Consider the following 26,119-nt stretch of genomic DNA (forward strand, 5'->3'; position numbering starts at 1 on the left):
AAGTTGAAAAACGAAAATTTATGTTTTTACAAAGACTATGTAGTCTATCAAGTGATAAATTTATCAAGAACATATTTGACTTCCGACTCTGTCATTACATATCTAAAAATATGTGTAACCAAACTGGAGTAATTCCCGATTTGTATCGTATCTTGTGTAAATATGATCTTGCAAATCATTTAAATGACTATTACCATGGCATGTCTTTCCCGTCAAAGGGTAAATGGAAGTCAATAGTTAATAAACGCATCGAAGATAGTCATTTAGCACTATGGACAGCAATAATAAACTTATCACCAGATTTCGATAGGTTTGAGCATATCCATGCAAAGGTTGAGACTGCTGTTATTTACAAGTGTATTTGCAATGAATTTACACCGGCAATGGCCCAGTGTATTGCAAATGTTTGGGTACAAGTTCCGAATTCTGACGAAAAAACTTCATTTTCCATACTGCTTAATATCGTAAATGACATTTATATGCATAAGGGAACAGAAGTTCAAATTTAAATTACACTAAGATGTGAATTATGTAGACTACCGATAGAAATTTTGATATAGTGATAAGCAAAGAATTTCGACATATGAATGAAGAGATTTTGTATCAAACTCTACTTGGAAAACTCATAATGAATGCACATAATTGGGATATGCAAAAGAAGTTCCTTATTATGTCTTTCAAGTATATTGTTAAATGTTTGTATACCTAAGCATTTGGATATCAGTACTTGATATGCTGAAATCATATCCACAGACTGTAAGCTGCTCAATCAAGAGGTCGAGTTGCTTATATTTCGCTTTCGCATAAGCATACCGAACTACAGCCTAAACGAATTATTTAACCACACATGTTCCTTGTTAGTCCTCCAAAAGAAGAAGAAACTACACTTGGGAACCTGCATACCATAATGTCATTCGATACCCAATACCATCTTCAGCATACCAATTACTTCAATGTTTCACATTACATATATATATATATAAATATATATATATAATATAATATATATATATATATATATAAATAATATATATATTAATATATAAAAATAATATAAATTAACTAGTCAGTAAACCTGTGAGTTAAATTAAAAGTTCAATTTGTAAGGAATAAACAGCAGAGATTCTGTTTTTACAATTATTTTAATTCTTCACGCAAGCGCTTCATACTATACTTCAGCAGTTACATTTGAATTAATGTACATGACGTCACGTCATACAAAATTACGGAACGCCTAAATTTTGTTTACGTATCATTGTACATTAATTCAAAGTAACTGCCTAATATTATGAAAGCGCTGCAGGAAGAATTAAAAAATTTTAAACACAGAAATCAGTGCGTTTATCCTTCAAATTGAACTTGTAATATATATATATATATATTAAATAATATATAATATATTTATTTACTGAAATGTAATGTCAAATTGCGAATTCAACAATTGAACAAAGTGTACATGTCCTATAACCATTTATTATCTGTAATGTATCTGTTTATATAATGTATGCTGTAATCTCTGAGTAAGAGGAAATAAGGAGAATATAAAGCTGACTGGAGATTTGTTTGTGTGTTTCTCCCAAACTATAAAACAACATTATCACCGAAACGTTTTGTTTATTTTGCTTATTCCGTACACTTAACTCATTGTCATCGCAAGGTACGACAATACAGAACCGTACGAGGGCAGTACAAATATAACGTGACTTTAACTGTCAAAAAAACAAAACAATTGCAATATTATTGCAATATGAAATATACGATTGTAATTCGCAATCTTAGATCAATTTAGTTATACATCTTTTGGAATATTTTTGCTGATAGATAAAGCGCGTTGAACGTTTAAATTACCATAGCTACGCAAAACCGGCGCAGTTGCTTATTCGTATGTCATGATTTCAATTCGATCGCTAAAATTCCCACTGATAGTTCACTTGTTTACCTGAAAATACGTAAAAATACAGCCACACGTCAAGGCGACGTGCACTGAAAGTATGGCGTCATTCGGAGGCGGAAGTAAACAACGCACAAACTAAATATTGTGAATATATTGGATTTTACATTTGCTCGCATAGATAACCAGACAGTTATTAAGTTACGTATAGATTTTCGCAAACAACGAATTAATATTATAAACATATGAAACAATGTTCAGTCATTTGTGTCTTGGTCTTCAAGTGGTACAAACAATTCGTAAATGGCCAAAAGCTGATTATGGTAGATGCACTTTAGTGTTCTTTCTTGAACACGCTTGCTAGACTGTGATCAACTTGTATTCCTTTTTCATGTGACCCTTAGGTTTTGACATATCGCCCCTTGTCCTTTACTTTATATATACATATTTTGCACAGCCACCACTGCCTTGCTGAAAATGCGCAGCTGTGACTTATGCGCATGATAACCTTTAAGATAACTTTAATATATCTGCACGTTTGATAAACCGGAAGTAATGGCACAACGTCATTTATCACGTAGAATAAAGCCTGGATTCGGCGTACGAAAATGAAAATCATTTTATGAATTAATGGTAACCTGTGAGTACATTTATTACAATGGCACTGCCCAGCAAACAAAAGACGTATTGAAGACGTCTTTATTTGATTGTTTTATGGTCACGACGTCTGTGACTAGAAAAAGACGTCTTTATTTGGTTGTTTAATGGTCACGACATTTGTGACCAGAAGAAGACGTCATTTTTATGTCGTTTTACCTACAAAATAAAGACGTATTTTTAAAAGACGTTTTAAAGCCCTCATATAAACGTCTTTGTCTATGAGTAAATGCAAGTTTTCGTTCTTCTAAGCTGCAATAACATTTACAACATAAACTGTTAGAAAAAAACCAACTATGATATTAGATATACCGGTATGTCGGATCGAAAATTGGATAATTTCCTTACTTCATAATAGAACGGACGGCTTTGCATTCTTATTGTATTTTCAAAATACAATGTATTTGCTAGGTTTCCTCCAAAATTCATGAAAATGGACTAAAACTTGTAAATGATATATTTTGCACTTCCGAAAATATTCCTATATGAGCCGTGCCATGAGAAAACCAAAATAGTGGGTTTGCGACCAGCATGGATCCAGACCAGCCTGCGCATCCGCGCAGTCTGGTCAGGATCCATGCTGTTCGCTAACGGTTTCTCTAATTGCAGTAGGCTTTAAAAGCGAACAGCATGCATGCTGGTCGCAAAGCCAATATGTTGGTTTTCTCATGGCACGGCTCATATAATTGTTATTTAAAATTGGGCTGTTGTCTAGCTATTTTCAAAATTGTGTAATTACTTTTGATAATAATATTCATACATTTTGAAATATTCAGGAAAGCGATAGCATAATGATTAAACTGGAACCCATTAGGAACATTTATAACACATGTTTGTAACCATGGTAACTAAGTGTCCGTCTCTCTTTCTACACACGTTATCTGTTAGTCACGCCTGTGTCCTGGTAACGGTTTACTCACTATTCAGTTAATTTGATAGAGGTTGAACAAGTTTATTCATCATATACAGAAGGGTGATGCAGAAAAAGTGAGTACAATATACTTTAAACATTATTATAACATAATAATTATATTTGTCAATAATATTATATTAACAAAGACTGACGTATTTATAAAATATCTATTTTAACACCATTAGCTTTTTATTAAATCTGCATTTTTCTTAAAAATATCTCATACTTACAAAGTCAGAGAGGATATTTTAATCAGAAAATGTTGATAATGATTTAGATGCTTCCATTAACTGTTTTATCAGCACTTTATTTATCAAGACTGTTTTTGCATTTTTATTTAATTTAGGGGAAAATGATGAGTGATAATTATAAAACACTCGAATTTATTATATTTCAGGTGATACCAGGTCCAATGGTCTTGTCGTGATGAAGATTTTGAGAACTAAGCTATTAAATTGCGACTCACTTATTGGATTACCTATAGATAAAATACGATCACAGATCTATGTAATAAAGATCAAAAAATACATGCTGATTACATGTGCTAGATAAGCAAAAAAATCAATGCCTAAAATACTAGCTCTTGATCGGTTGGATTATGGTTAGAATTCACATTTCAAAAGATGATGTCTGATTTTTTCTTTCATAAAGACATCATTTTAGTGCACGACAAAGATGTCTTTTAAGAGACGTCAAAACGATGTCTCTTAAAGGCGTGATCGCACCTTTCAAAAACAACCGAAAAAAGACGTAAAAAGACGTCTCTTAAAGACGTGAATGCACCTTTCAAAAACAACCAAAAAAAAGACGTCATAAAGAGGTCATAACAACCAAAAAAAGACGTCTTTTGTTTGCTGGGTGTCGTTATATTTCTAAAGTCAAAATATGCATTTTATTTCACAATAGTACAGGTCATATGTGTATTTACAACTGTGAGAAGTGTCAATAAAATTTACATTGTAGAAAAATTTCTAATCGCGAAAATGTTATGAAAGTTATGATTTTACCATATACTCCCATTATGAAAATTTGCATGAGGTCCAAATGTTTCAAGTCAGTCTAGCAGACAACAAGCACATGACCCTATCTTTTTTATTTGCTGAATTATCTAGGTGCATTCGGAGGCGTTGAAAAATTTGATTTAAATTAAATTCTACATTGTAGAAAAAAATGCGATACAAACGTGCAGAACTACCTGAAGGGATTCATAATCTGCTCTCAGACTATTTACCTCCCAGTGCAGATTATAGAACGTTTTGCTAGTATAAAGTCATATATGTTTTGGCAGTAAGAGAAGAAATACTAAAGTTTTGAATTTGTCTATCAATATACATGTACGTATTGTTTAGCATTTCTGAATACATGTCATAAAAACTTAATTCCCTAACTCCGTATACTTAAGAAATGAAATGATTTTTTTCGATGTTCGTGCAAAATGAACGACAGAATAGGATCGGCAAATCTATGAATCGCGCTAGCGATTAATGTTTAATTTGCCGATCCTATTCTGTCGTTCATTTCGCATGAACACCAAAAAAACTAGTTTCATTTCTTATATTTACATTACATTTCCTTTCCATTTGTAAACTATATAATATTATGAATTGCATTTAAATTGTAGAATTTAAAATTAAATCAGCTTCCCGGCCATTCTGTTCACTAGACGGAACAACTACGAAGCCGTCTAAAGAGCGTTCTCCCTGACTATACGCGGACATCGTCAAAACAGCAGTCGGTTATCACTAAGCAGCGATGATGTAACTTTCGCGCCTTTCCTTTTGCTGTTCATACGAAATGAGCGTCAAAAGGTTCAGTGGAAAAGAATAGGGCGAATGTAAATATTATCATATAGATCAAAATTACAAAATACAATCAAAATGAGCTAAGTCGCTAGACTGAGGAGGACCTTGATCATATGACTGAGCTTTTGATGAATTGGTCCTTTTTCCACTGGTCATAAAATGTTATTTAAAGGTTTGTACGGTCAGGGCTCGAACTCATGACCACGAGATCTGTAGATCTGCGCTCTCACTAGATCTGCGCTCTCCCTATTGAGCTAAGCGGGCGGGCTTACATATATATTTATTTACATATTCAAAATGTATTGTAGTTCAACAATACGGATATAAATACAGGGGAGAAAAAGGAAGAAAGTGGGGGAGATCCACCTAGATTACATACGCGGTTTATTCAGATTCTGTCCAATAACGAATGTAGAAGAACTCAACCGGTTTCACTACCTGTGCAGATCTTCACGAGTGATAATAACGCCAATAACGTCGCATAGAAACGACGTCAAATGACGTCAAAATGAAGGGACATTACTCTTAGCCAATTATTTGTATCAGTTAATAGTGTCTTGAATTAAGTTCTGGTTCAATATTTTATTAAGATATTGTTCTTTTTCTTTTCTTAAAATCGGGTTTGCAGATTGTAATTTATTTGATGGAAAAGTCATAAATGATGGTTGTCTTTGTTCTTAATCAGACTAAGTTTGATGAAGACCCATCGAATTTTCCACGGAAAAAATGTTTAAAAATATTAAAGACATTAATGCATAAACTTACCTTTCTGACATTTTATGAATGTATATATTGTGTTTTGTTTCTGCAATTTAGTGTTATCGGCAGTCTGATGTGTACTGACACCGGTGTCAGGGTAGATTTCTCCTCACACCTGACACTTCATATTTTCGAAGATTTAAGTCTCTTATTTCAAATTATGAGTTATATTGAAGTTTCTACATGAATATTAATGTATGATTTATGAGAACAAGTAAGTCTGAATTGTATTACATGACTTTTTCTGATTTTTTAATTTCTTAGTTTTCGTAACAGTAAAATACAGAATGATACGGGTAAGGCTTAGAGGGATGACAACTGAAAATTATCAGATCATAAAATAAGTCATCCCTATAAGCCAAATGAGTAAGGCTACAATATTACCATAGAGGATTGAGAAGGAAGCTAATAGCTTTTTTAGAAACTGCCCCCCTAGTGTGTTGTTAGGGGCGTGCGGGAATGTTGCACGTTTTATTATGTAACACTAACAGCTTTAATAACCAAGAGTTTGCTTTTATTTTGCTCAAACGCACTTATGCTTCGAGTGAGGTCTTAGGGAGTTTGTGGCGCAGTGGTTAGCCCGTAGGACTGCATTGCCAGTGACCTGGGTTTGATTACCAAATTTTAACTTCATGTGCAGATATACAACATCGCTTTTGCGTTTCAAATGGCTATCATAACATGTCGATCCATATTTAAAAAAAAATGTTGTCATTATTCCTGTCTATCAGGGACGTAGTTGGCATTTTATAAATTGTAGGCCCGATGCGCCGAAGAAGCGACTTTGGTAGTAGGGTATGGGGGTATCCTCCCAACGAAAATTTGGAAAAACTGGAGTATCTGTGTTGCATTCTGAGCCATTCTGGTGGAATTAAACCAATGCTAAGCGGAGGAGTTTAATTCAATAAAAACACACAAAAAACAATCAAAGTTCAGTTTGTGACTATATAACTGACCCACAATCTACGCACTCATGATTCAATTACTAAGCATCCGAAGTTCTGATTATTTGACAGCACAGTCTAGACTTCTTTAATCGAAAACAATACTTTCAAACTTTAATAAACTTGAAACAGTTTTTGTTTTCAAAATGCATCAGATTCAGGGATTATTAAGAGGCACTGAGGTGTATGGGTAGAATTAAATCAGGGTTTTTCCCCTTCATAATAGGGGCCGCTGATAGGCCCCTTCCCCTCAGTAAATTTCTTTTAAATCATGCAGTTTTCCACAAAATTTGACTTTACATCTGGTATTTTATTCCCCTTTGCTCAAATACCTAGCTACCCCCCCCCCCCCCCCCACCCCAAATAACAGGCCCTGGGTCGCGGGTTCGATTCCCGTCCGCGTAATTTGATTATGACATTCGCAACCGCTTCTTTCGGCACAATTACTGTCTATTTGCCAACATTTATAAAGTTGTTGGGCGACAATTGGCGGGGCGGTGGTATACGAGCGAGAAAATAATTAAAAATACTGGTATCTGTTTTATTTTTTCAATCATGGAAATATTCTAATAAATACGCTCTAATTACATGTTCAATATTGGTCAGGCGCGTATCTGGGCATACGCCTATACGCCTGTGCGTACAATTCAAATTCGACACAAACTGTCAGCGAGGACAAAAGAACATCGAAAGGAACACAGTGGAAACCGCACAGGAACGACCGGTGGCAACACCTTCGAACGATACATCTATGTATATTTTTCTTCTTTCTAAATTACACATTTCTTACAAAGCTTGGCCTACTGCTTTATTTATGTATATCATACTTATCTTCTTTGCAGTTTGCAGTTCACATGATCAGTGACATCCGGATTATTGTTATCTATAGCGTAAAAGTGAACAAACCTTATATAGGGAGTACGGACATATCATTTGATGTCCCGTCGTTTATATGACTCAAAATTGTTGAAAAAGGCGTTAAACTCGAACACACACACATCATTTGATGTCGAACATATATTGTGAATCGTTTTAAGTTCGTATATTTTAAATGAATTCGTAATGTCATATGATTTTAATTACGTATGTGTATATTGTGCATCCGTTACGTTGAAGTTTTCTATACATGTAGAAGACATTTCGCATAGATATGTCTCACAAGAACCAAAAATTCTGTCTGCCTAAGTGACAAACTTAAGTAGAAACAAGTGAAATATGAAAGTAAAACAATTATGTAGGTAAACCCTGAACAGTTTCAGAGGTTTAGTATAAAACCATCAATTGTAATTTTTAAAAGTACGTACTTATGTCTCAAGAGAACTGTCCAGCTCTTAACAGTGTTTAATGTTGGGAGGAAGACAAAGCCTACCTGATGGTTTCCTCACAATGAAAAATGAAAAAATAGACACCTCTTGCGAGGTTTCGAACATACAAAGATACAAGCGGATACAAGCTAAAGACTATGTCTCAGGGGTAACTAGATCTGAGTTTCATGTTTGAAAATATAAACAGTTACTACATATAGTTAAGGTCAACATAAAGTAACAGGTTTATCTGTATTAACAGTACTGTATGCCCTATGTTTAAAATAAGACGTAATGCATGTTTAGCTAAACACAGTATAAATATTTGTTGCTATTACAAAACTTTTAACCAAAGATTTATATTTAATTGACACTAAATCTCTACATGTCACTTTGCCCATTGAACCTCGGTATACTCAATTTGGCATGTCGGAATCTGTTTGCACAAATCACCCACCTGACTGCTATTCAAGTATCAATAAGATGCAATAAAACAGAGCAGTGGGAGAATAAAAATGATAGTCATCCGTTATCTCAAGTAAAGAAAACGTGACTGCTTACGTGATATCGAAGACTTTATTAATGGTTGCAATAACATCTATCAATCTATATTTAGATCACGCAATTCGCGCAGTTTAAATTTGCATTTGCCAAAATTAGGTGTTAAATCTGACTGAAACATGTTAAGTTTCCCATGAGAAAACTTGAAACGTTTGCAATGTGTGCATAGATACATAAATCAAAAACTTGCCAAAATGTTGATACAGACGCAATGCTTTAAATTAAACACTGACGAGATTTCAAATACGATTACAATAAATATTTAAAAAAAAACCTAGTATACCTTTAAATGCTGATGCAGACGCAATGCAATAAATTAATGCATTGACGAAGATTTCAATTACGATAACAACAGAAAAACCTAGTATGCCTTTAATGTGTTAGGTAACGTTCTATTCATTGCCTATGTAATCTTGACGTTGCGGAGGATATTAAATGAATAATAAATAAATAAATAAATAAATAATCATAGTGACAGCTTTGCACACGGTTCGAATATGAGATTTTTTCACGTGTGTAGCAGTTAGATGCAGTTACCCAAACTGTCATAGTGTTAGCTAAGGCCCCTTTGGCGTGAGCGGGTCTTGGCAATTGTACAATAAAATATCTCATAGAATGACACAATGTTTCAGTGACACAAATTTTGAAACATAACCATATATCTACTGTTACTATTGATGTCTAATGCACGAAAACAGGGAGTATATTGTGTAGAGCAATTTACAGAACTCTGATTCTTCAACGTTCTAAGTCTCAGCTGTGCTAGAGCTTACAGAATTTAATGGTCAAGTTAATTAGGACCCTTAATTGTAAATAAAGTATACGAAAAATGGTTGTATTCCTCAAAATATCCTGGGCTGCTCGAGAAGCAGATTTTGCTTTCAGACAATGTCACAATCCCTGCCATTAAGCATGAGCGGTGTGCTAAACTTTGATTTTAAATGATAACCTCTATAATATGTAGTATAAATGTGACAAATAAAATAGATTAACGCTGGAATATAGCAAGAGAACGCATCTCTTGCCTAAAATATTCATTAAATCTCAATTTTCTGGGAGATGGAGACCCCTCCCTCACCTCCACCATACTCGCAGCATCGCAGCTTCGTTCGTTACTATGCTGCTCATATCTAGCGTACAGTTCAAAACCATCCAGGTACGCTCCCGTTGTTGACTGATTCATTAGCTCCTACAGCCTAACCCCCCTTACCCTTCGATTTTTATTGCATATTTGGCATTTTTATTTTTCAATTCCTCGGATAATCTGCAGGTCTGGGCCTGCAGTGCCTTATAAAAGCTACGACACTGTCTATTTGTCTCATGAAGTCCATTTAAAATTCAGTTATAACAGAAGTTTGCTTCATTCGGTGCTAGAGGCATGACATACGTTGCATTTTTTATTATCTTTCATGAACGGACTCGGGAAAGCAGAGTGATATTACTACTGTTTGCAGATCAAATTGACTTTTCATTTTTCTTGAAATTGAGAGAGTTATACGTTTACATCGTACGTCGTACTCTACAGCTAAGGTCATATGGCAACTTCCAGCTTTCATGTAGGAGAAAGACACAAGGTATCACACCAAGATTTTATTATGTCTTCTGCAGAAGTGTGATTGACAATCACAAGTGTTGTGTAGCATTAATGATCCGCGATACCTTCGACAACCTTAAATACGTTGGGTTGCCGGAAATTACTATAGACGCAGATGACTATCTCTTCATGTTTCCCTCGTCGATAATAATTTTCAAAAGAAACAAAAAAGATCTCAAAATTTCTTACACTAGAAATGAAACAAATGTTTTATAATGCCTACATCATTCCAATTATTTACTACGGTGCGATAATTTGGTATAATGCTCCAAAAGATTACTTCTCAAAAGTCTCGGTGTTTCAGAAAAGTATTGCTAGATGGATATTAGCAAAACCTTTGTTAACTTCTTCTGTTGCTATGTTTAAAGAACTGAAATGGCTTTCTCTCGAAAACATACATAAATTACATATAGCTATAATGACGTATAAGGCTCTACATGGGGCCAACCGGAGTATATTATTCAGTTGATTACTGTTTCCGACAACAAGTCATACAACCTCAGATCTAATTCCCAAGGTTTAATTACTCATTTCAGACTAAATTCAGATTATAAGAAACAATCTTTCAAATCAATGCAAGTGTGGAATTCTATTCCAGTTATTATCAGAAATGCAGCGAATGTGAACTCTTTCAAAATACAGTTACAAACAACTTTTATTTGATGAAGCCTGCACTACATATTCATAATGCTACAGGTGCTCAGATAAAATTCGTTTTACTTTTTGTTGTTTTTTGATGTTGTATTGTTTTAATATGTATTTTTAATAATTTGTACCTTGTTGAAGGCCTCATTGTAAATAATTGATTTCATTTGTATCTGCTTATGTCATTGTATAATGAGTTTGCCTTCGTAAAATAAAGAAATTATTATTATTATTATTATTATTATTATTAAGAATCAAAGTTACATGACCACTTATTCAAACAAAAGCACTGGAATTTGCATCAAAGCAACAAAAATGTTCTCTCAGCTGAAGGCCTTTGACAATTCAAATTTATGGATTTAGTTTCACAGTTAGTCTAAATAATAAGACCCCGTGTAGACCGATTTTAGATTCTGATATTCACGTTGTCTACACAGTTGCAATACCTTGTGCAATACCAAAAACAAACAAAAATACCTTTCTTTTTTAATAGGCCACAGTAAACTAAACATCATACACTGTCAGTTTTAAACATTTTAAAACACATTTGTATTGCATCTAAAATGTTAAATGATAGTGTATTTTGGCAAGATTCATTTGAAATTTAAATGACGAATAGTATATCTGTCGCTTTTCGGTTAAACACCCTTTTCAACAGTATGTAAATCAACCTTTTCGTAGTATCGAATTTACGATTTTATCTTGCGAAAGCTCGTTAAACAAACTGAACCCGGATAAATTTATACGATAATTTTACAAGTGGCTTGTTACCCGATATTTGCAATAATATATTACGGAGAGTAAAGTAGGTGAAAAGTATGTAAACGTTGTAAAGTTAAGTAACACAAAAGGATTAAGTTTTAACTATGAATTTAACTTTCATATTCAAATAAAATGAATACGCAATTCATTCCAGACATATTACATTACACAGATGACATGCATGTTTTGATATAACTATATATAACTAAATTAATTAAAATTCACCAAATGACGATTTTATAGATGACATGGTGTTTTCCACCAGCAGTTAAGTAGTGTTAAATACATTTATACAAATGGACAATTAATTTGTTTTAGTTTTATTTTCTGTTGTTGTTTTTTTTTTTTTGTGTGTGTGTGTGTGTGTGTGTGTTTGTTTGTTTTTTTTTTTTTTTTTTTTCTTTTTTTTTTTTTTTTTGACTTAACGCCGTTTTTCAGCACTTTTAAGCCAGAAAACCTTGTCAAATAGTCACTGCAAGTTACATACAACTTACCACATAAATTCTAATGGTTAGTATCGCCAGTATCAAGCTAAAATGTCGCCTGGGCGCAGGCTGGTAACTAAATACTAACGCGATTCAAGCAGGTGAGTATCTAATTAAGTACCAACCTGCACTCATGCATTGTTATCATGCAAAAAGTGAACTACTCTGTTTTCATATTGTTTCCTTATTACTAAAGATAACTTCGGGCGGGTCATTTATTTTCATGAATTTTGAAACTTGAGTAGGATTGATGGAATTATGAATTCATAAATAACGAAATGACACTTTCCTTTCCAATCTATCGTTTATATAAATAGTGTTTGTATATGGTTTAGATTGCTGAATAAAAACTTAGAATTTAAAAATGAAGAACTGTGAACCTGCTTAAATTGCCCACAAAATATTTAGTATTATGAGGAAGAGTATAAGAATCATTTTTGCAAGTCAAAAGAGCTACAAATAAAAACATAAAAGATACTTTTCCTTGAACTGGAGTCAAAATATAAATAATAATTACATTTTTGACAGAGGTAGCATGGGGATATTGTCGAACATGGAAAATGATGGAATAATTTCCAAGTTTCTAGGATTCAATACAGATTATCTACATACTCTGAAACTAGGCCAGATTATGCTTTCCACATGACTGGTCTTGACAGAGCGTTTTACCAATCTTGGTCAGAACTATTGTTGAACAGACTTTTCTTATTTTTGTTTTTGAAAATGATCCTCCTGGTAGTAGTAATAAAATCTATGAAGAGATTATGTGGAAATATAAAATACAACTGAACAGAATAATAGCAGGCTCGGCTTGACTGAGTCAGTTCATGAGAGGTAATGACTCAGACTCAAGCGGAATTCTATTACAGATATTGATATGAAAGCGTTTCCACTATAGCGGTCACCTTGTCGTTCAACTTGCAGGCCCTTAAAACTAAATGCGTTATCTACTGAAACAGACAAACTATACATTTAAAGTTATTTAAACTAGTTTCATTATTTGCCCTATGTAGCCTTGACCTTTCTATTACTTACCGGAAAGCTGAAACATATCAATATCAACTGAATAAAATGTAATAATTCCTTATCATAACAGTGGCTGTTACATGCAATTGATGCTTATGAACCTTATATTAATTGAGTTTATCTACTGTTCACTTATGATAATTTTAAACGTTTATCGAAAGACTTAATAACCTACTGGGGTGCTCTGTGCTTCCGGAAAATCTATCCTTACCTTTTATTATTTTGAGTAAAAAAATGATTTGTGTTTAGCTCTCTTACAGTTAAACGCTACGCTTTCTTCTTTAAAGACTCAACATCATGTCAGCTTAAAGTCCACTGCTGGGACTGATCTGTTTTAGTATCTGACTGCGGCCTGTTTCATAGGTCTCTCCGGTTTTCTGTTATTTCTGGTACATTATGTAAGTAATAGGGATTCAGCTGGTGCAGTATTAATTTTATTTACATTGTCATGTGATTTTGGAACATGGCGGGGGTCACAATTTGTCTCGAACCATAAACTAAATTGTAATTCCACAGTAACGTTTTTGTCATTGACAGTTCCGCGGCAGTGATACACTATGTATATGTTTGTTTTGTCATTGACGGTCCCAAGGCGGTGACACGCTCTGTATTTGTTTGTTTTGTCACTGACAGTTCCGCGGCTGTGACATTCTATGTATATGTTTGTTTCGTCATTCACAGTCCCAAGGTGGTGACATACTAAGTATTAGTTTGTTTTGTCAATAACAGTTCCAAGACGTTGTAACATTATGTATTTGTTTGTTTTGTCATTGACAGTTCTAGGGCGGTAACACTCTTTGTATTAATTTGTTTTGTTACTGGCAGTTCCTAGAAGGTGTCACACTATGTATTTGTATTTGTCATTGGCAGTGTCAAGACGGTGTCACACTATAATGTACTTGTTTTGTCATTGACAGCTCCAAGGCGGTGTCACACTGTGTATTTGTTTTCGTCATTGGCAGTTCCAAGGCGGTGACAAGCAATGTGTTTGTTTGTTTTGTGATTAGAAGTTTCAAGACAGTGTCACACGAATATGCATTTGTTTTGTCATTGACAGTTCAAAGACGGTGACACACGATGAATTTGTTTGTCTCGCCACTGGCAGTTCCAAGACGGTGTCACACTATGTATTTGTTTGTCTTACCATTGGCATTTCCAAGACGGTGTCACACTATGTATTTTTTTGTCTTACCGTTGGCATTTCCAAGACGGTGTCACACTTTATATGCATTTATTTATGATGTGATATTGTTAGACAGATGATAAAGTTACCGGTTACCGATTATAACTGCAATAAAATCCTGGAGACGATATAGATAGAAGTAAAAATTTAGAAAATTCATTAAGATATAAAACAATTTAAGACAGAAAGGCTCATATAAATGACTTTTAATTGCATTATTTATACTTATGACTTGATAAAAGTCTGTTGGCACTTTTTAATGCACAATTTGGCTGTTTAGAAAAAGCCGACAAAGATGAAAGTAATATCACTGGACCTTAGCAAGTTGCAATTTATACACTGGTTCATTAAGGACAGTACTTTTAATTTGAAAAACCAAAATCAGAAAGGTTTTACACGGAGAAAAATATTGTACCTTTTTACTTTTATCATCAGGCAGGGCTTTACCATTTACCTTGCATAAAAGTATCTATATAGATAGAGATATGTTACTATACAAGCTGATGTTAAGTAATTTAGACGGCAAACTGTATAATTCAGTTAGGAACATCTACGCAAGTTCGGTATCCTGTATACGCATTAATAACAAGCTTGGTTCAACTGTTTACCTGGCGTAAAACAAGTCTGTAATTTGTCTCCCACATTATTTTCCATATTCGCTAATGACCTTGCCCGTAATATCAACGACCTTGATCTTGGCATCTCTGTTGGTGACATTAAGCTCTCTCTGTTAATGTATGCAGACGATATTGTCCTAATGACGGATACCGAAGAGAAGCTGCGGTCAATGTTAGACACTGTCAATAACTGGTGTAAGCGCTGGAGAGTTTTAATTAATGCAGATAAATCGAAATGTATGCATTTTCGCAGAGGCCGGGCATAAAGATGTGAATTCGAGTTAAAGATCGGCAACAGTAAGCTAGAAACTGTTGATCGATACAAATATCTAGGGATTATATTCCGTAAAAGAAATGACTTTATATACAACAGTGAATCACTTGGGAAAGCAGCCGGTCGTGCTCTTGGAGGAATTATCAACAAAATTCATAACTTAAAAGAGTTTGGCTTTAAGTCCAACGATAAACTGTATACATCATGTGTTGTGCCTATCTTAGACTATTGCTCTTATGTTTGGGGGTTTAAGAAATACCAGCACATAGATAATGTTCAGAATAGAGCCATAAGATATTTCATCGCTTCACGCCAATTCTCGCGATGATTGGGGACACTGGGTGGTTACCTAGTGTCTACAGAAGATGGGGAAACATGTTACGTATGTGGAACAAACTGGAACAGACTGATTTCAATGGATGACAGACGGATCACAAAGAAAATGTTTAATTTTGACTACTTAAAGTGCACAAATAAATGATCACTTGATATTAAACACGTTATGATCACGCTGGGATTATCCGCTGATTACAACAATAAAACAATTATAAATTCATCACATGCCCACGGATTACTATTGAACCATTATTCTAATATCTGGTCTGAAGAAGTCCAAAGTGTATCAAAACTTAGGACATACCGTATATTTAAGAATAACTTTAAATGTGAAGACTATGTTGTGATGAATCTAAGTAAGAATGAACGCTCGCTATTGTGTCAATTCAGAACTGGTATTTAACCACTTAGAATTGAAACGGGGAGGTATGTTGGAGAGCAGCCTGATCAGAGATTATGTAGACATTGTTCGTCAAGTGTAGTAGAAGATGAGGAAAATTTCTTATTACAATGTGAACTTTATAATGATCTGCGAGAAAATACTTTCAGAGATTTATTTATTGATAATGATCAAATGCATGAAAACCAGAGACTTTCACATATTTTATCGACCTATCCAGGAAAACATGCAAAATTTTTAGTATGTGCTTTCTTGAAGAGAAGAAATGTTTTGTTTTCGTGAAAAAAGAAATGCATACTTTCTTGTAACGCTGCTACTCTAATGCATTATTGATGTGTGACCTGCTTCTTGCATTCTTTTCTTTTTTCTCATATCACAATCATGCCATGTAAAGTAAATCCATTGAATCTTTAATTGTATAGTGCATTTAAAGCCGTTTATATATGCTTATCGTTACCGTTTCTAATGTATTTTGTATGTTAAATCCTACAGCTGCTAAGGTTTTGTTAATATGCTGTACTTCATAATTAACCTATGTATATAATTTGAACTATTTACAAATTTCGTATATAATTACTTGATAATCCTGGTGACATATAGGCCCAATGGGACGGGTGCCTTATTTTCAATTATATGCTATCTAATCACTTTTTATTCATGCACATGTCACAATAATAAATAAATAAATAATATCTTATCTTAGTATTTGCATCATGCAGTTATTACATTATAGCAAGAAAAAGTATACATAGATCAACTACCGAAGTTTGTATAAAACCTTGACATGAAAGTAACCCATCAAATATTTTGGGTAATCCCCGATTTTTCCCGTTCTATTTCTATCGTGCCATCTCTACACGCAACAAAAATACAAATTAACATATTTTATCAGATAAAATGGTAATGTACATATCGAGGGCTGAGCGCGAAACTATTGTAACTGTATATGAATAAAGAACAAGATACAATAGTTTCGCGCTCAGCCCAATTTGAGTTTAAGTTATGTTTCACCTTTAGTCAAACGTTGTGTAAAGCACGGGTGGATATCATACTGTTTAGCGACAAGTGGTTCAAAATACATGCCAGTGTAAAGTCTAGTTTGTATGTAGATCTACATAATGGAGTTTATCATTGAAATGCATTGCATTTATTTTTACCACGTAAGATACTGTTCACATTGCGTAAAATAAAATTCAAAATGCTGTTTGAAGTGGTTCATTAATTACCTTTCTTAAAAAGCATATAACAGTGGTATATAATTGTCATGATATAAACCAAAGTAACCGGTTTTAAAATAAAACGATAGTTCCATATTTGCAAATATCTGCATTTCCGATATATTTTTATGTACATTTAAACTCGCCAGTTGTATTTATTTAACAGGGTTTTGAGCCACACCAACACAATTTAGGTTATTGGCGACTTTTTCGGCTTTTGTTGGTGGAAAACCAAGTTGTCCCTGCAAAGACTGCAAAATTGTGAGGATACTCTTCAAAACATGATATCAAAACAGTCATACTTGTGCTTAACTCAACATCCCGATCAAGGTCATAACCGTGAAACCTGTTTATATAGACCACTACTTCCTTTTCCCGCTTATTCACTTATAGTGCACATTTACCTATATAGAGACACAACATGTCAGCAGGATACAAATTGTATTCCCAACAGCGATCTTGTTTGCATATGATACGACGCCATGGTCGAGATGGCTAAGACACTTCCCTACGGAGGTGAAGGCCCTGGGTTCGATTCATGGCTATTTCATAGCGGTGTGTCCTTGGGCAAGGAACTTTATCACGGTTGCCTCAGTCGACCCAGTTGTAAATGGGTACCAGCAAATTGCGGGGGTAAGGTATAATTGGTTTTAACTGTTCTTAAAATAACGTCGCTCAAAAGCATTACAGGGCTTATGTTCATTGTTTCACAAAGCGACGGTAAATGATATTTACCTTTACCCTCATTTAAAATCAATTTCTCTTCTGTATATATAAATTTGCAAATTTTGCGTGTTTTCATTTTTAAAATGTCTTATTTGAAGCCTGATTATATAATTAATATGACTTTACAATTGAAATATTTGCATAATTAATCCCATGTTCACGCATTCTATGTTCCATAAACATTCTTATTACATACTCGTTTCTATTTTCCATTGAGTTACAATGGTACCGAAAACGTCGATATTAATTTTTTTTCCATACACTGACGCCTGAATTTCATATCGGGTGTGTGACGTAATTTAATTTGTGTTGCATTATTTTTTTTTATTTAGTTCAGTATTGTCAATCTTATTCAGGCTATTGAACAAATTCATAATATTTACGTTGTATTTATGTGTAGATACGTATGTGATAAAAAGGTTATTATCTTTGCATGTGTAATCATAGTGCTTGAGACTACATCAAGAATTAGGTCACTAAAGGTCATTAATATTTAAACAAGGTTTAAGGCTTCTGGTAACCCCATGTACCATTCCGCTTCTGGAGACATTTAGTGTCCTGTGTCTTTTTGTGGTCACAAGCGCCATGATTAGTTTTGTTTAGCGTTTAAAGATTTAAAAGACATGTTGAAAAATATGTAAAATAACATATTTTTTAAACATTATAAAAAAGACACAGACATTTAAAGTTTAAGCGAAATAAGATTTCATCGAACATATTACGCCCTCCCCAACTATCCAAGCCCTTTAGTTATTTTATGCCAATTTTCATATTTGAGAAAAATAACAATTACAATATAGTATTTATGTAAACATAGAATAAGTATGTATGTGTGTATGAGCAGTATTGAGTTGAGTTTAAAATAGTACATACTAAATGTATAACTAGCTAAAGTATACAATTGATTTCTCTCTTCACTTTGTTGGCGGTCTTTGAATACAACAACAAATAAAATGCATTTGATGCGTTGGTGTTGCATATTACATTACCTCTGAAAATTAGACTCATTCGAACCGTTAATTGGGTTGCGTTCTATGCTTCCAAGGGTCTTTTCATCGATGGATTACACTTAATAGTTTGACACTTCATCAGGGGCGCTCAGTCCGGACATTAACTTTGTAAATTTTATTCACAGTTGTTTCCCATAGGCGAATAACAGAAAATGATATTGGCTAGTAATTATTGTGGGATATCTGAAATGTAATATAAGATATGCCGATGTAGCAGGTTAGGCAATAAGAATAAGAATAAGTACTTACATAACAGAATTTTAATATTTTTTAATATTGCATATTAGATGTTTTCGATAACTTAACTGCACTGATTTTAAACTATGGCTATGAGGTATTTGGTTTAAACCGATCAAAGAAGTTAGGACATATTAATATGTAGTTTTGCAAAAATTTAGGTATTCGATTACAAACACAAATTTGTGTATATGTGAAGCGTTAAGAAGGAAACCTTTAATCATAAACCAAAGACTGTAACGGAAAACAGATACATTAGAAAAGTTTTTGAAAGGATGATATATCGTATGGAACTTAAGCCAAATATTAATTGGTAGGCAATAACTAGATCAATTAAGATTTCAGTACGTCTGGCTAAATCAGGGAGTAGGAAATGAAACTTTACTTTTGCTCAGTTTTAAACAAATAATTAGAGATAATTGCACGCAAGACTGGAATAAATCTTAGAGAATTCTCAAAAGCCTCTTCGTATAGATTCTTTTCAATTTTTGGTTTTAATTCTATTTAGATAATGATAATATATTTAAATTTAGAATAACATTTGATTAAACAAGATTGAGATTGACAGCGCATATGTTATTAATAGACATAATTCAAACAAAATTCAAAACATGATAAGAAATGTATACTATGTAATATACAGGAAGATGAATTTCACTTTTTGTCAGAATGCAAATTATATAAATACATAAGGATGAAGTATATACTCAAATTATTACTAAAAACACATATACAAATATTTACAGCATGGTTATCAAATGAAAACTCTTTGACATTGAAAAACTGTCAATCTCTGTATCTTTAGGGCTTTTGAACTATTTATTACCATTCACTCTTTTCTCCTCATTCGTTACATGTTTAATCTAGTCTTCTACCTAATGTGTAAAAGGAGCTGCGTTACTTATTAACTGACAAAACGATGACAATTGTTTAAATTTCAGATTTCATAGTTATACGTTTCAGTTTATGCGTAAATGTAAGTATCATTTATTTATTCATATTGCCATTGACTGTATTATTCAAATGATTGATAATATACCGCATTGACTCATGAGTTTGTAACCTTTTTATGAAATAATTAGTAGCTACATGTAGGTAGTTTATATTTGGGAGTGAAATACATGTGCACGTTCAAAGCGCGTGGATGCCAAAAGCGTACGTGCGTACTTCAATCCCAAATGGTATTTGCTAAACCACGATTTAATCTTATATTTACTACAGTTATGTTTCCCCTTATTTTACAGTATTTTAGTTAATTCAATGCTGCAATTGTTTGAAGTTATAGATCTCCGAAATAACAAAATCGTCAACTAACGGCAGCTGTCGGAATAAGAAAATTTCTCATGTCGCGTCACAACGCACGCTTTCCTTGGATAACGCCTTGTAACATCCACGTATCTCATATGACAACGTAACGTTAACAGTTGACTCCAACCGGGCCTTTTGTGTAACATCTTAGAAAAAGGTATCGGAAGTTAAAAGTTTTTTAAGAGATTGTAAAGCTCATATAATACACACATAGTCTTTTATTAACTGTCTAGGAGCTGCATTAGACAATAACTTATCTTGCTGACAAACATTTCGACATGCATTTCATTGTATATCTTAGTAATACGTGAAAGGACTGGAACATACTAAAATAAATAAACTTAATATATAAGACGATAACGTGGTATGGATGGCACCAGAACGTTTAAACTACGTATAATAAGTTCTTAAATATGTGCGACGGTCATATAAAATTGGTTTTTTGCATGAGCGAAAATATCTACATCTATAGAAATACAAGTTAAATAGAAAATCACCTGATAAACTCTTATCGGTCCAGTTATTTAAAGAACGTGTGTAGATACTGGTTTGGATCGTGGTCAAAAGGGAATCTTGTATATATAATTACAATAACATTATTCAAAACTATTCTGATTTAAAAAAAAAAATAGGAGAAGAAAACAAAACAATCATGGCACATTGATATAGTGGATATTTTGTTTGTGTCAGTATCTTTCACGAGTTAACACCAGATGCAATATTCGCGTATCAAAAAGATTAACTGGCGTAGCCATGTGTGAAAATGTAAGGTATGGTGTTCATAAAGGGATATTATTTGATCTTACATGTTTTCATGTTTTGACTAAATTTACAAATTCTATGGTTTCTTCCCAGTGAAAAATATATTAGATATTTTTACTGGGAATATATCAGATTATTTCACTCTAATATTTCGATAATTCACTGAAAAGCACGTAATAAGAAATTTGTTTCATAATTTAGTTGTCTCAATAAAGTCTGAAGGTTCTTTTTCATGTGGTACTCGTTTTACGTAGTTTATCATTTTACACAATGTTCAATGCAACCATAATATGTTTGTCAGCAAAGTGCAGGAAAACAATTGTCATATCGTTTTATTGTTTAGTAAATATAATATCACAGTAACTATGCGGTATCTACTCGATGAAAAAAAGACAATTATTCGTTATTTTCTTTTTATTGACATATAAAAAGGAAATTAGGTATTAATTGAATACATTTACACATTAAACGGTATGGGAAAAGCAGATTTGAAAGGAATGAGATACTTTATGAATTATGTAATTGGGACAGAGACTTTAAAGATGAGTACTATTTTAAGATAGTATGTTCTAAATACAATGAAATAAGAAGAAGATATATTCACACATATTTAAAGTCTGTCTTGCTCAGGAAGGAAAGACAATTCAAGCGATCTTGTCTAGTAAAGCTAAAAGCAGCGATAGTCCCTTGACGCAGTGAATTTCTTACGCCACAGCGTTCCCTTTCGAAGATTCCAGCAAGGAATACAGGTCAGAAAAGGATGGTTTGGTCATTATTTTTTAATATTGGTACCCTCCCTCCCTACCTCACCTCATATATTTCATGTGTCTGCTGTCTTTTCTGTATATCTTCAGGATTTGGATGTTATACACCATTCATAAATAGAAGTGTCCGATCGATCGTAATGACTGACAAGTGGAAGATGCATATGCACTAAAAATGTTGCTTCATGTATGGACTCGCATAAAAAGAGTGTACAAACTTGTGTATTCTGAACAAATGTAAAATATCTTGTTATCTGCCACTTCATGTAAAATGTATTTTTCTTTAGAGTTGTAACAAACTTGTATAAAGTGTAATGAATTAGCTTTCTTCCACTACTCAATCTTCCACTGTAATAATCATTTAATGCACAAAGCATCTGAAGTTGCATTAGCTAAACTTTGTCTAAAGGTGGTCAATCAGACTTTGGTCAGCTGCTAGATTTGTTCAAAACTATAACAGCTGAGCATTTACACTTGTGTTCACTGAGTTCTTAATACATATAAGATTTTCAATGGTAGTATTTTTAAAAATTGATTTTCCTAGATAGCTTTACATTAAAATATGTATAAATTTAATTAACATTTTACCTAAGGAATAATATAAATATAAGCACTATTGTATTAAATGGTTAACGTCTAAAAAGTTATTTCCGTTAAACATAATCAATATTTCATCTATAATTTGGTATCAAGTACATGTACTGGAAAAAATGGAATATTCAAAATGGATAACTGCAATGATTATAAGCTTTTCATAGCATTCACGCTACAGAAATACACAATTACCTCTGTAGAGAATATAAAATATTTAGGACAACATTGACTAGGCGACAACGAATCCGGCCGCACCTCCAACTGCATAACCGTGTTCATGTCCTAGATTAGCGAAAATATTCTCACGTATTACGTCTAAATGCAAATACAAGTTCCATTAAACTAATAACACATCTCACTTCCTCATCTTTCGTCAATAACAAAGATAACGCAGCAAATACTTTACTTTTTGGATCGATGCGTTATCATGTTGTAAAATTGTACAGAAACGATATAATGGCACATTAACAAAATGTTTTCCTGTCAATATTTGTACTTCCGGAAACGTCAACATTCCATTTACAAACAACTAAACCTGGTGACAATGCATTCTTATGTACTATGCTGACAAATAGTTCTACTGAGTTGTTTTTGCAAAACAGAAATTTGGTCACAAGTGCTGGACATAACTGTTAACATTTTAAAATCTATTTGTGTAAAAGGATGAATTATTTAATTTCAGCTCACACCAGTGCGGCAGGCTTGGGAATGAATCAGTCGGAGATCTCACCACTGTTTACAGAATACAAAGTAACAAGATATATTTGGACTATAATTCCGCCGTTATTATTAGCTATTGGAACAGTTGGAAATTGTATAACTATAATAGTTTATACAGCGTCACCATTAAGGACAACCACTATGGCTGTTTACCTACAGGTATTAGCAGTTTCTGATACTGTAGCACTGTATACCGGATTACTAACAGAATGGCTCACAATAGCATTTGATTCAAAAATAAAGGATTACAACTCTGTTGGATGTAAGATACATTCCTGGTTGTTGTTCACATCTGTACAATTCTCTGCCTGTATAGTTGCCGCTATTACTTTAGAAAGAGTAATATGCGTGTGGTTTCCTTTTCGATCGAGACGTGTAGAATCTACAAAATGTGCAAAGGTTGTAGTAATATTTCTGTGTTGTATTTTAATGGTATTGAATTCACATGCTCTGTATGGAATGATTAATGGATTTGAGAAGGCACCCCTTGTTCCGGCTTGCACAGCTGTAGATGACGGATACCTCTATTTCTTCCAAACTGTTTGGCCATTCATCGATTCAACTGTATACTGTTTTGTTCCATGTTCAGTTATCGTAACTGGGAACTCATTAATACTTTATAAAATAAAACGAAATAAACGACCGATTTATAAATTTGAACAGGAGTCCGATCGGGATCAAGAGGCACAATCGTTGCTTCCTCTAATATTTACACTCAACACTGTTTTCGTTTTAACTACCGCACCGACGAGTATCTATCAGGTGGCTCTCAATTTCACATACGTTTCCGTAACTGAGGAACATTCTTTGAGGCACGTACGTCTATTTCTTGGCTGGACAATACTACTTATGATCATGTTTTCCAACCACGCCATCAATTGGCTTTTATACTGCTTAAGTGGGAAAAACTTTCGACGTGAAGTGTTTTCTCTATTTCTTTCGATTTTTAATATTCTTCGAAGAAAATGAATAACCTCACTTATAAAAAAAATTCGAGTTATTTAAAACTTTCAAAACTTCACATTACCACCTGATAAGTTCAATAGAATAATGTGTACAATAAATATTTTGATAGGATGTTTACAAAGAAATCAATTGTAACCAACCTAGGAAATAAAATATGTTATCAGGCATTACTTTTCTGTTGTTTTCTTTTTTCTAAAAACGTTACATCTATTTTAAATAATCATTATTATATAAAAGTCATATGTATCAGATAGAAAAATGTCAAAAATACATGCATTTTCATTGTTACGGAACTAAAATTTAGTTTAAAACCATTGAACCGACATGTGTTTGTTTTACATCAAGGTTTACAACTGCCTGCACAAGTAAAATTGATAATGTGGCAGAGGTACAAACCATGTAAACAGTTGTTTAAAGTGAGAAAGATCTCACGAAGTGCAATGTTGAAAGAGTAGAAAAAATAGAGTTTACTCTAAGCCAGATATCACTTTTCATTACCTCTCATGTAAAACCTCACTCAAACGGAATTTTTTATCAGTTTTCTTAGAAGCGTTCTGTAGTTCCAAAGAATCTTTATACTGATATTTCAAAAGCTACCAAGTAAGCAGTAATTAAAATCTCAAACCCATTTACGTGTTTTATTTATCTACAAAATATCTTTAGCAATAATACTATTTGCACTTATTACAAATGAATAATGATTAGAAGAAAAGTAGTTTTCGATGTAAACTCAAATAATACAGAATATCATCAGTACCATACAAAGGTAGTGAAAGAGAACTTTGTTTATATGAATTTAAAGCGGTAAGAGTCAAAACAGATTAGTCATAAAATGTCATTCCTTATATCTTATTTAAATATGCTATAAATAAAAGACCATCTCCCGGTATTTCAGTATGTATTTCAATTTATTTACGGTGACAGTATATGAATAAACTTAAAGGCAAAGAAAATCTCCTAAATAAGTGACCCCCAACCCCCACCCCCCGCCCCAACACCCTCCTCAAATGTCAGACATATTAATCCCATCGGATGGATCCGTAAATCGATCAATAAACTCCGCCCCTTAGTAACAGTTACTGTTTCCCACAAGCTTCTTTCAAAATGGCGGATTAATGTACATTAGCGAATGACTCGCTAGAAAGTATTTCAGATGATATCTGTGTGAAATACTTACCAAAATGTGAAGCAAATGCACAAAGATAGCTGTCAAAGAGGCTTAGAAGATTATGTACATGACATTAAGCTTAACTCAGAAGAAACCACGGTAAAAGTTAGCGCCAAAATGCTGGCGTTATCAAAGAAAAAACACGTTCCGTCTTTGCTAGATATTCCTGACAGGAAAAATATTGAGTCCTTATGCAAATACATGGTATAATTATAATCTTAATTATCTTTTAAGCAACATGTGAAAATAAATTACGTCTTATATTATTATATAAATTATTTGATCAAAATAGTACGTCCACTTCTGACGTATAGAGACTGTATTTCCACGCTAGGCTTATATGATAAAAATATCAAACACCATGTGCAGTCACATATGGTGTAAGTGATTTCTTACATCAAGATAACATTTTCAACAGATAAAGAAATCTATTAATTGGTTCAATAGCTTTATATTAACGTTGCGTAATACTCTACTGTATTGTGGAATTGTCG

At 33.3% G+C, this 26,119-nt stretch overlaps 1 protein-coding gene across 4 annotated transcripts in view; it reads left to right on the forward strand.

Moving 5' to 3' along the window:
* LOC123546862 (carbohydrate sulfotransferase 14-like) overlaps window positions 1-26,119 on the forward strand; it is a 78,346-nt gene that overhangs the window by 14,730 nt on the left and 37,497 nt on the right. For 2 of the 4 annotated variants that reach the window (XM_053551164.1, XM_053551165.1), the window contains exon 3: window positions 23,454-24,624. The exons of 1 other annotated variant lie outside the window; for it this stretch is intronic. In XM_053551164.1, the coding sequence (XP_053407139.1) occupies window positions 23,480-24,460 (981 nt within the window). In that variant the 5' untranslated portion in view covers window positions 23,454-23,479 and the 3' untranslated portion in view covers window positions 24,461-24,624. Of the gene's footprint in view, window positions 1-20,284; window positions 20,320-23,453; window positions 24,625-26,119 lie in introns of those variants that run through there. One more of the 4 variants, XM_053551166.1, reaches the window with a different exon arrangement.

The sequence above is a fragment of the Mercenaria mercenaria genome, chromosome 9 (assembly GCF_021730395.1).
Source record: "Mercenaria mercenaria strain notata chromosome 9, MADL_Memer_1, whole genome shotgun sequence".
NCBI lineage: Eukaryota > Metazoa > Mollusca > Bivalvia > Venerida > Veneridae > Mercenaria > Mercenaria mercenaria.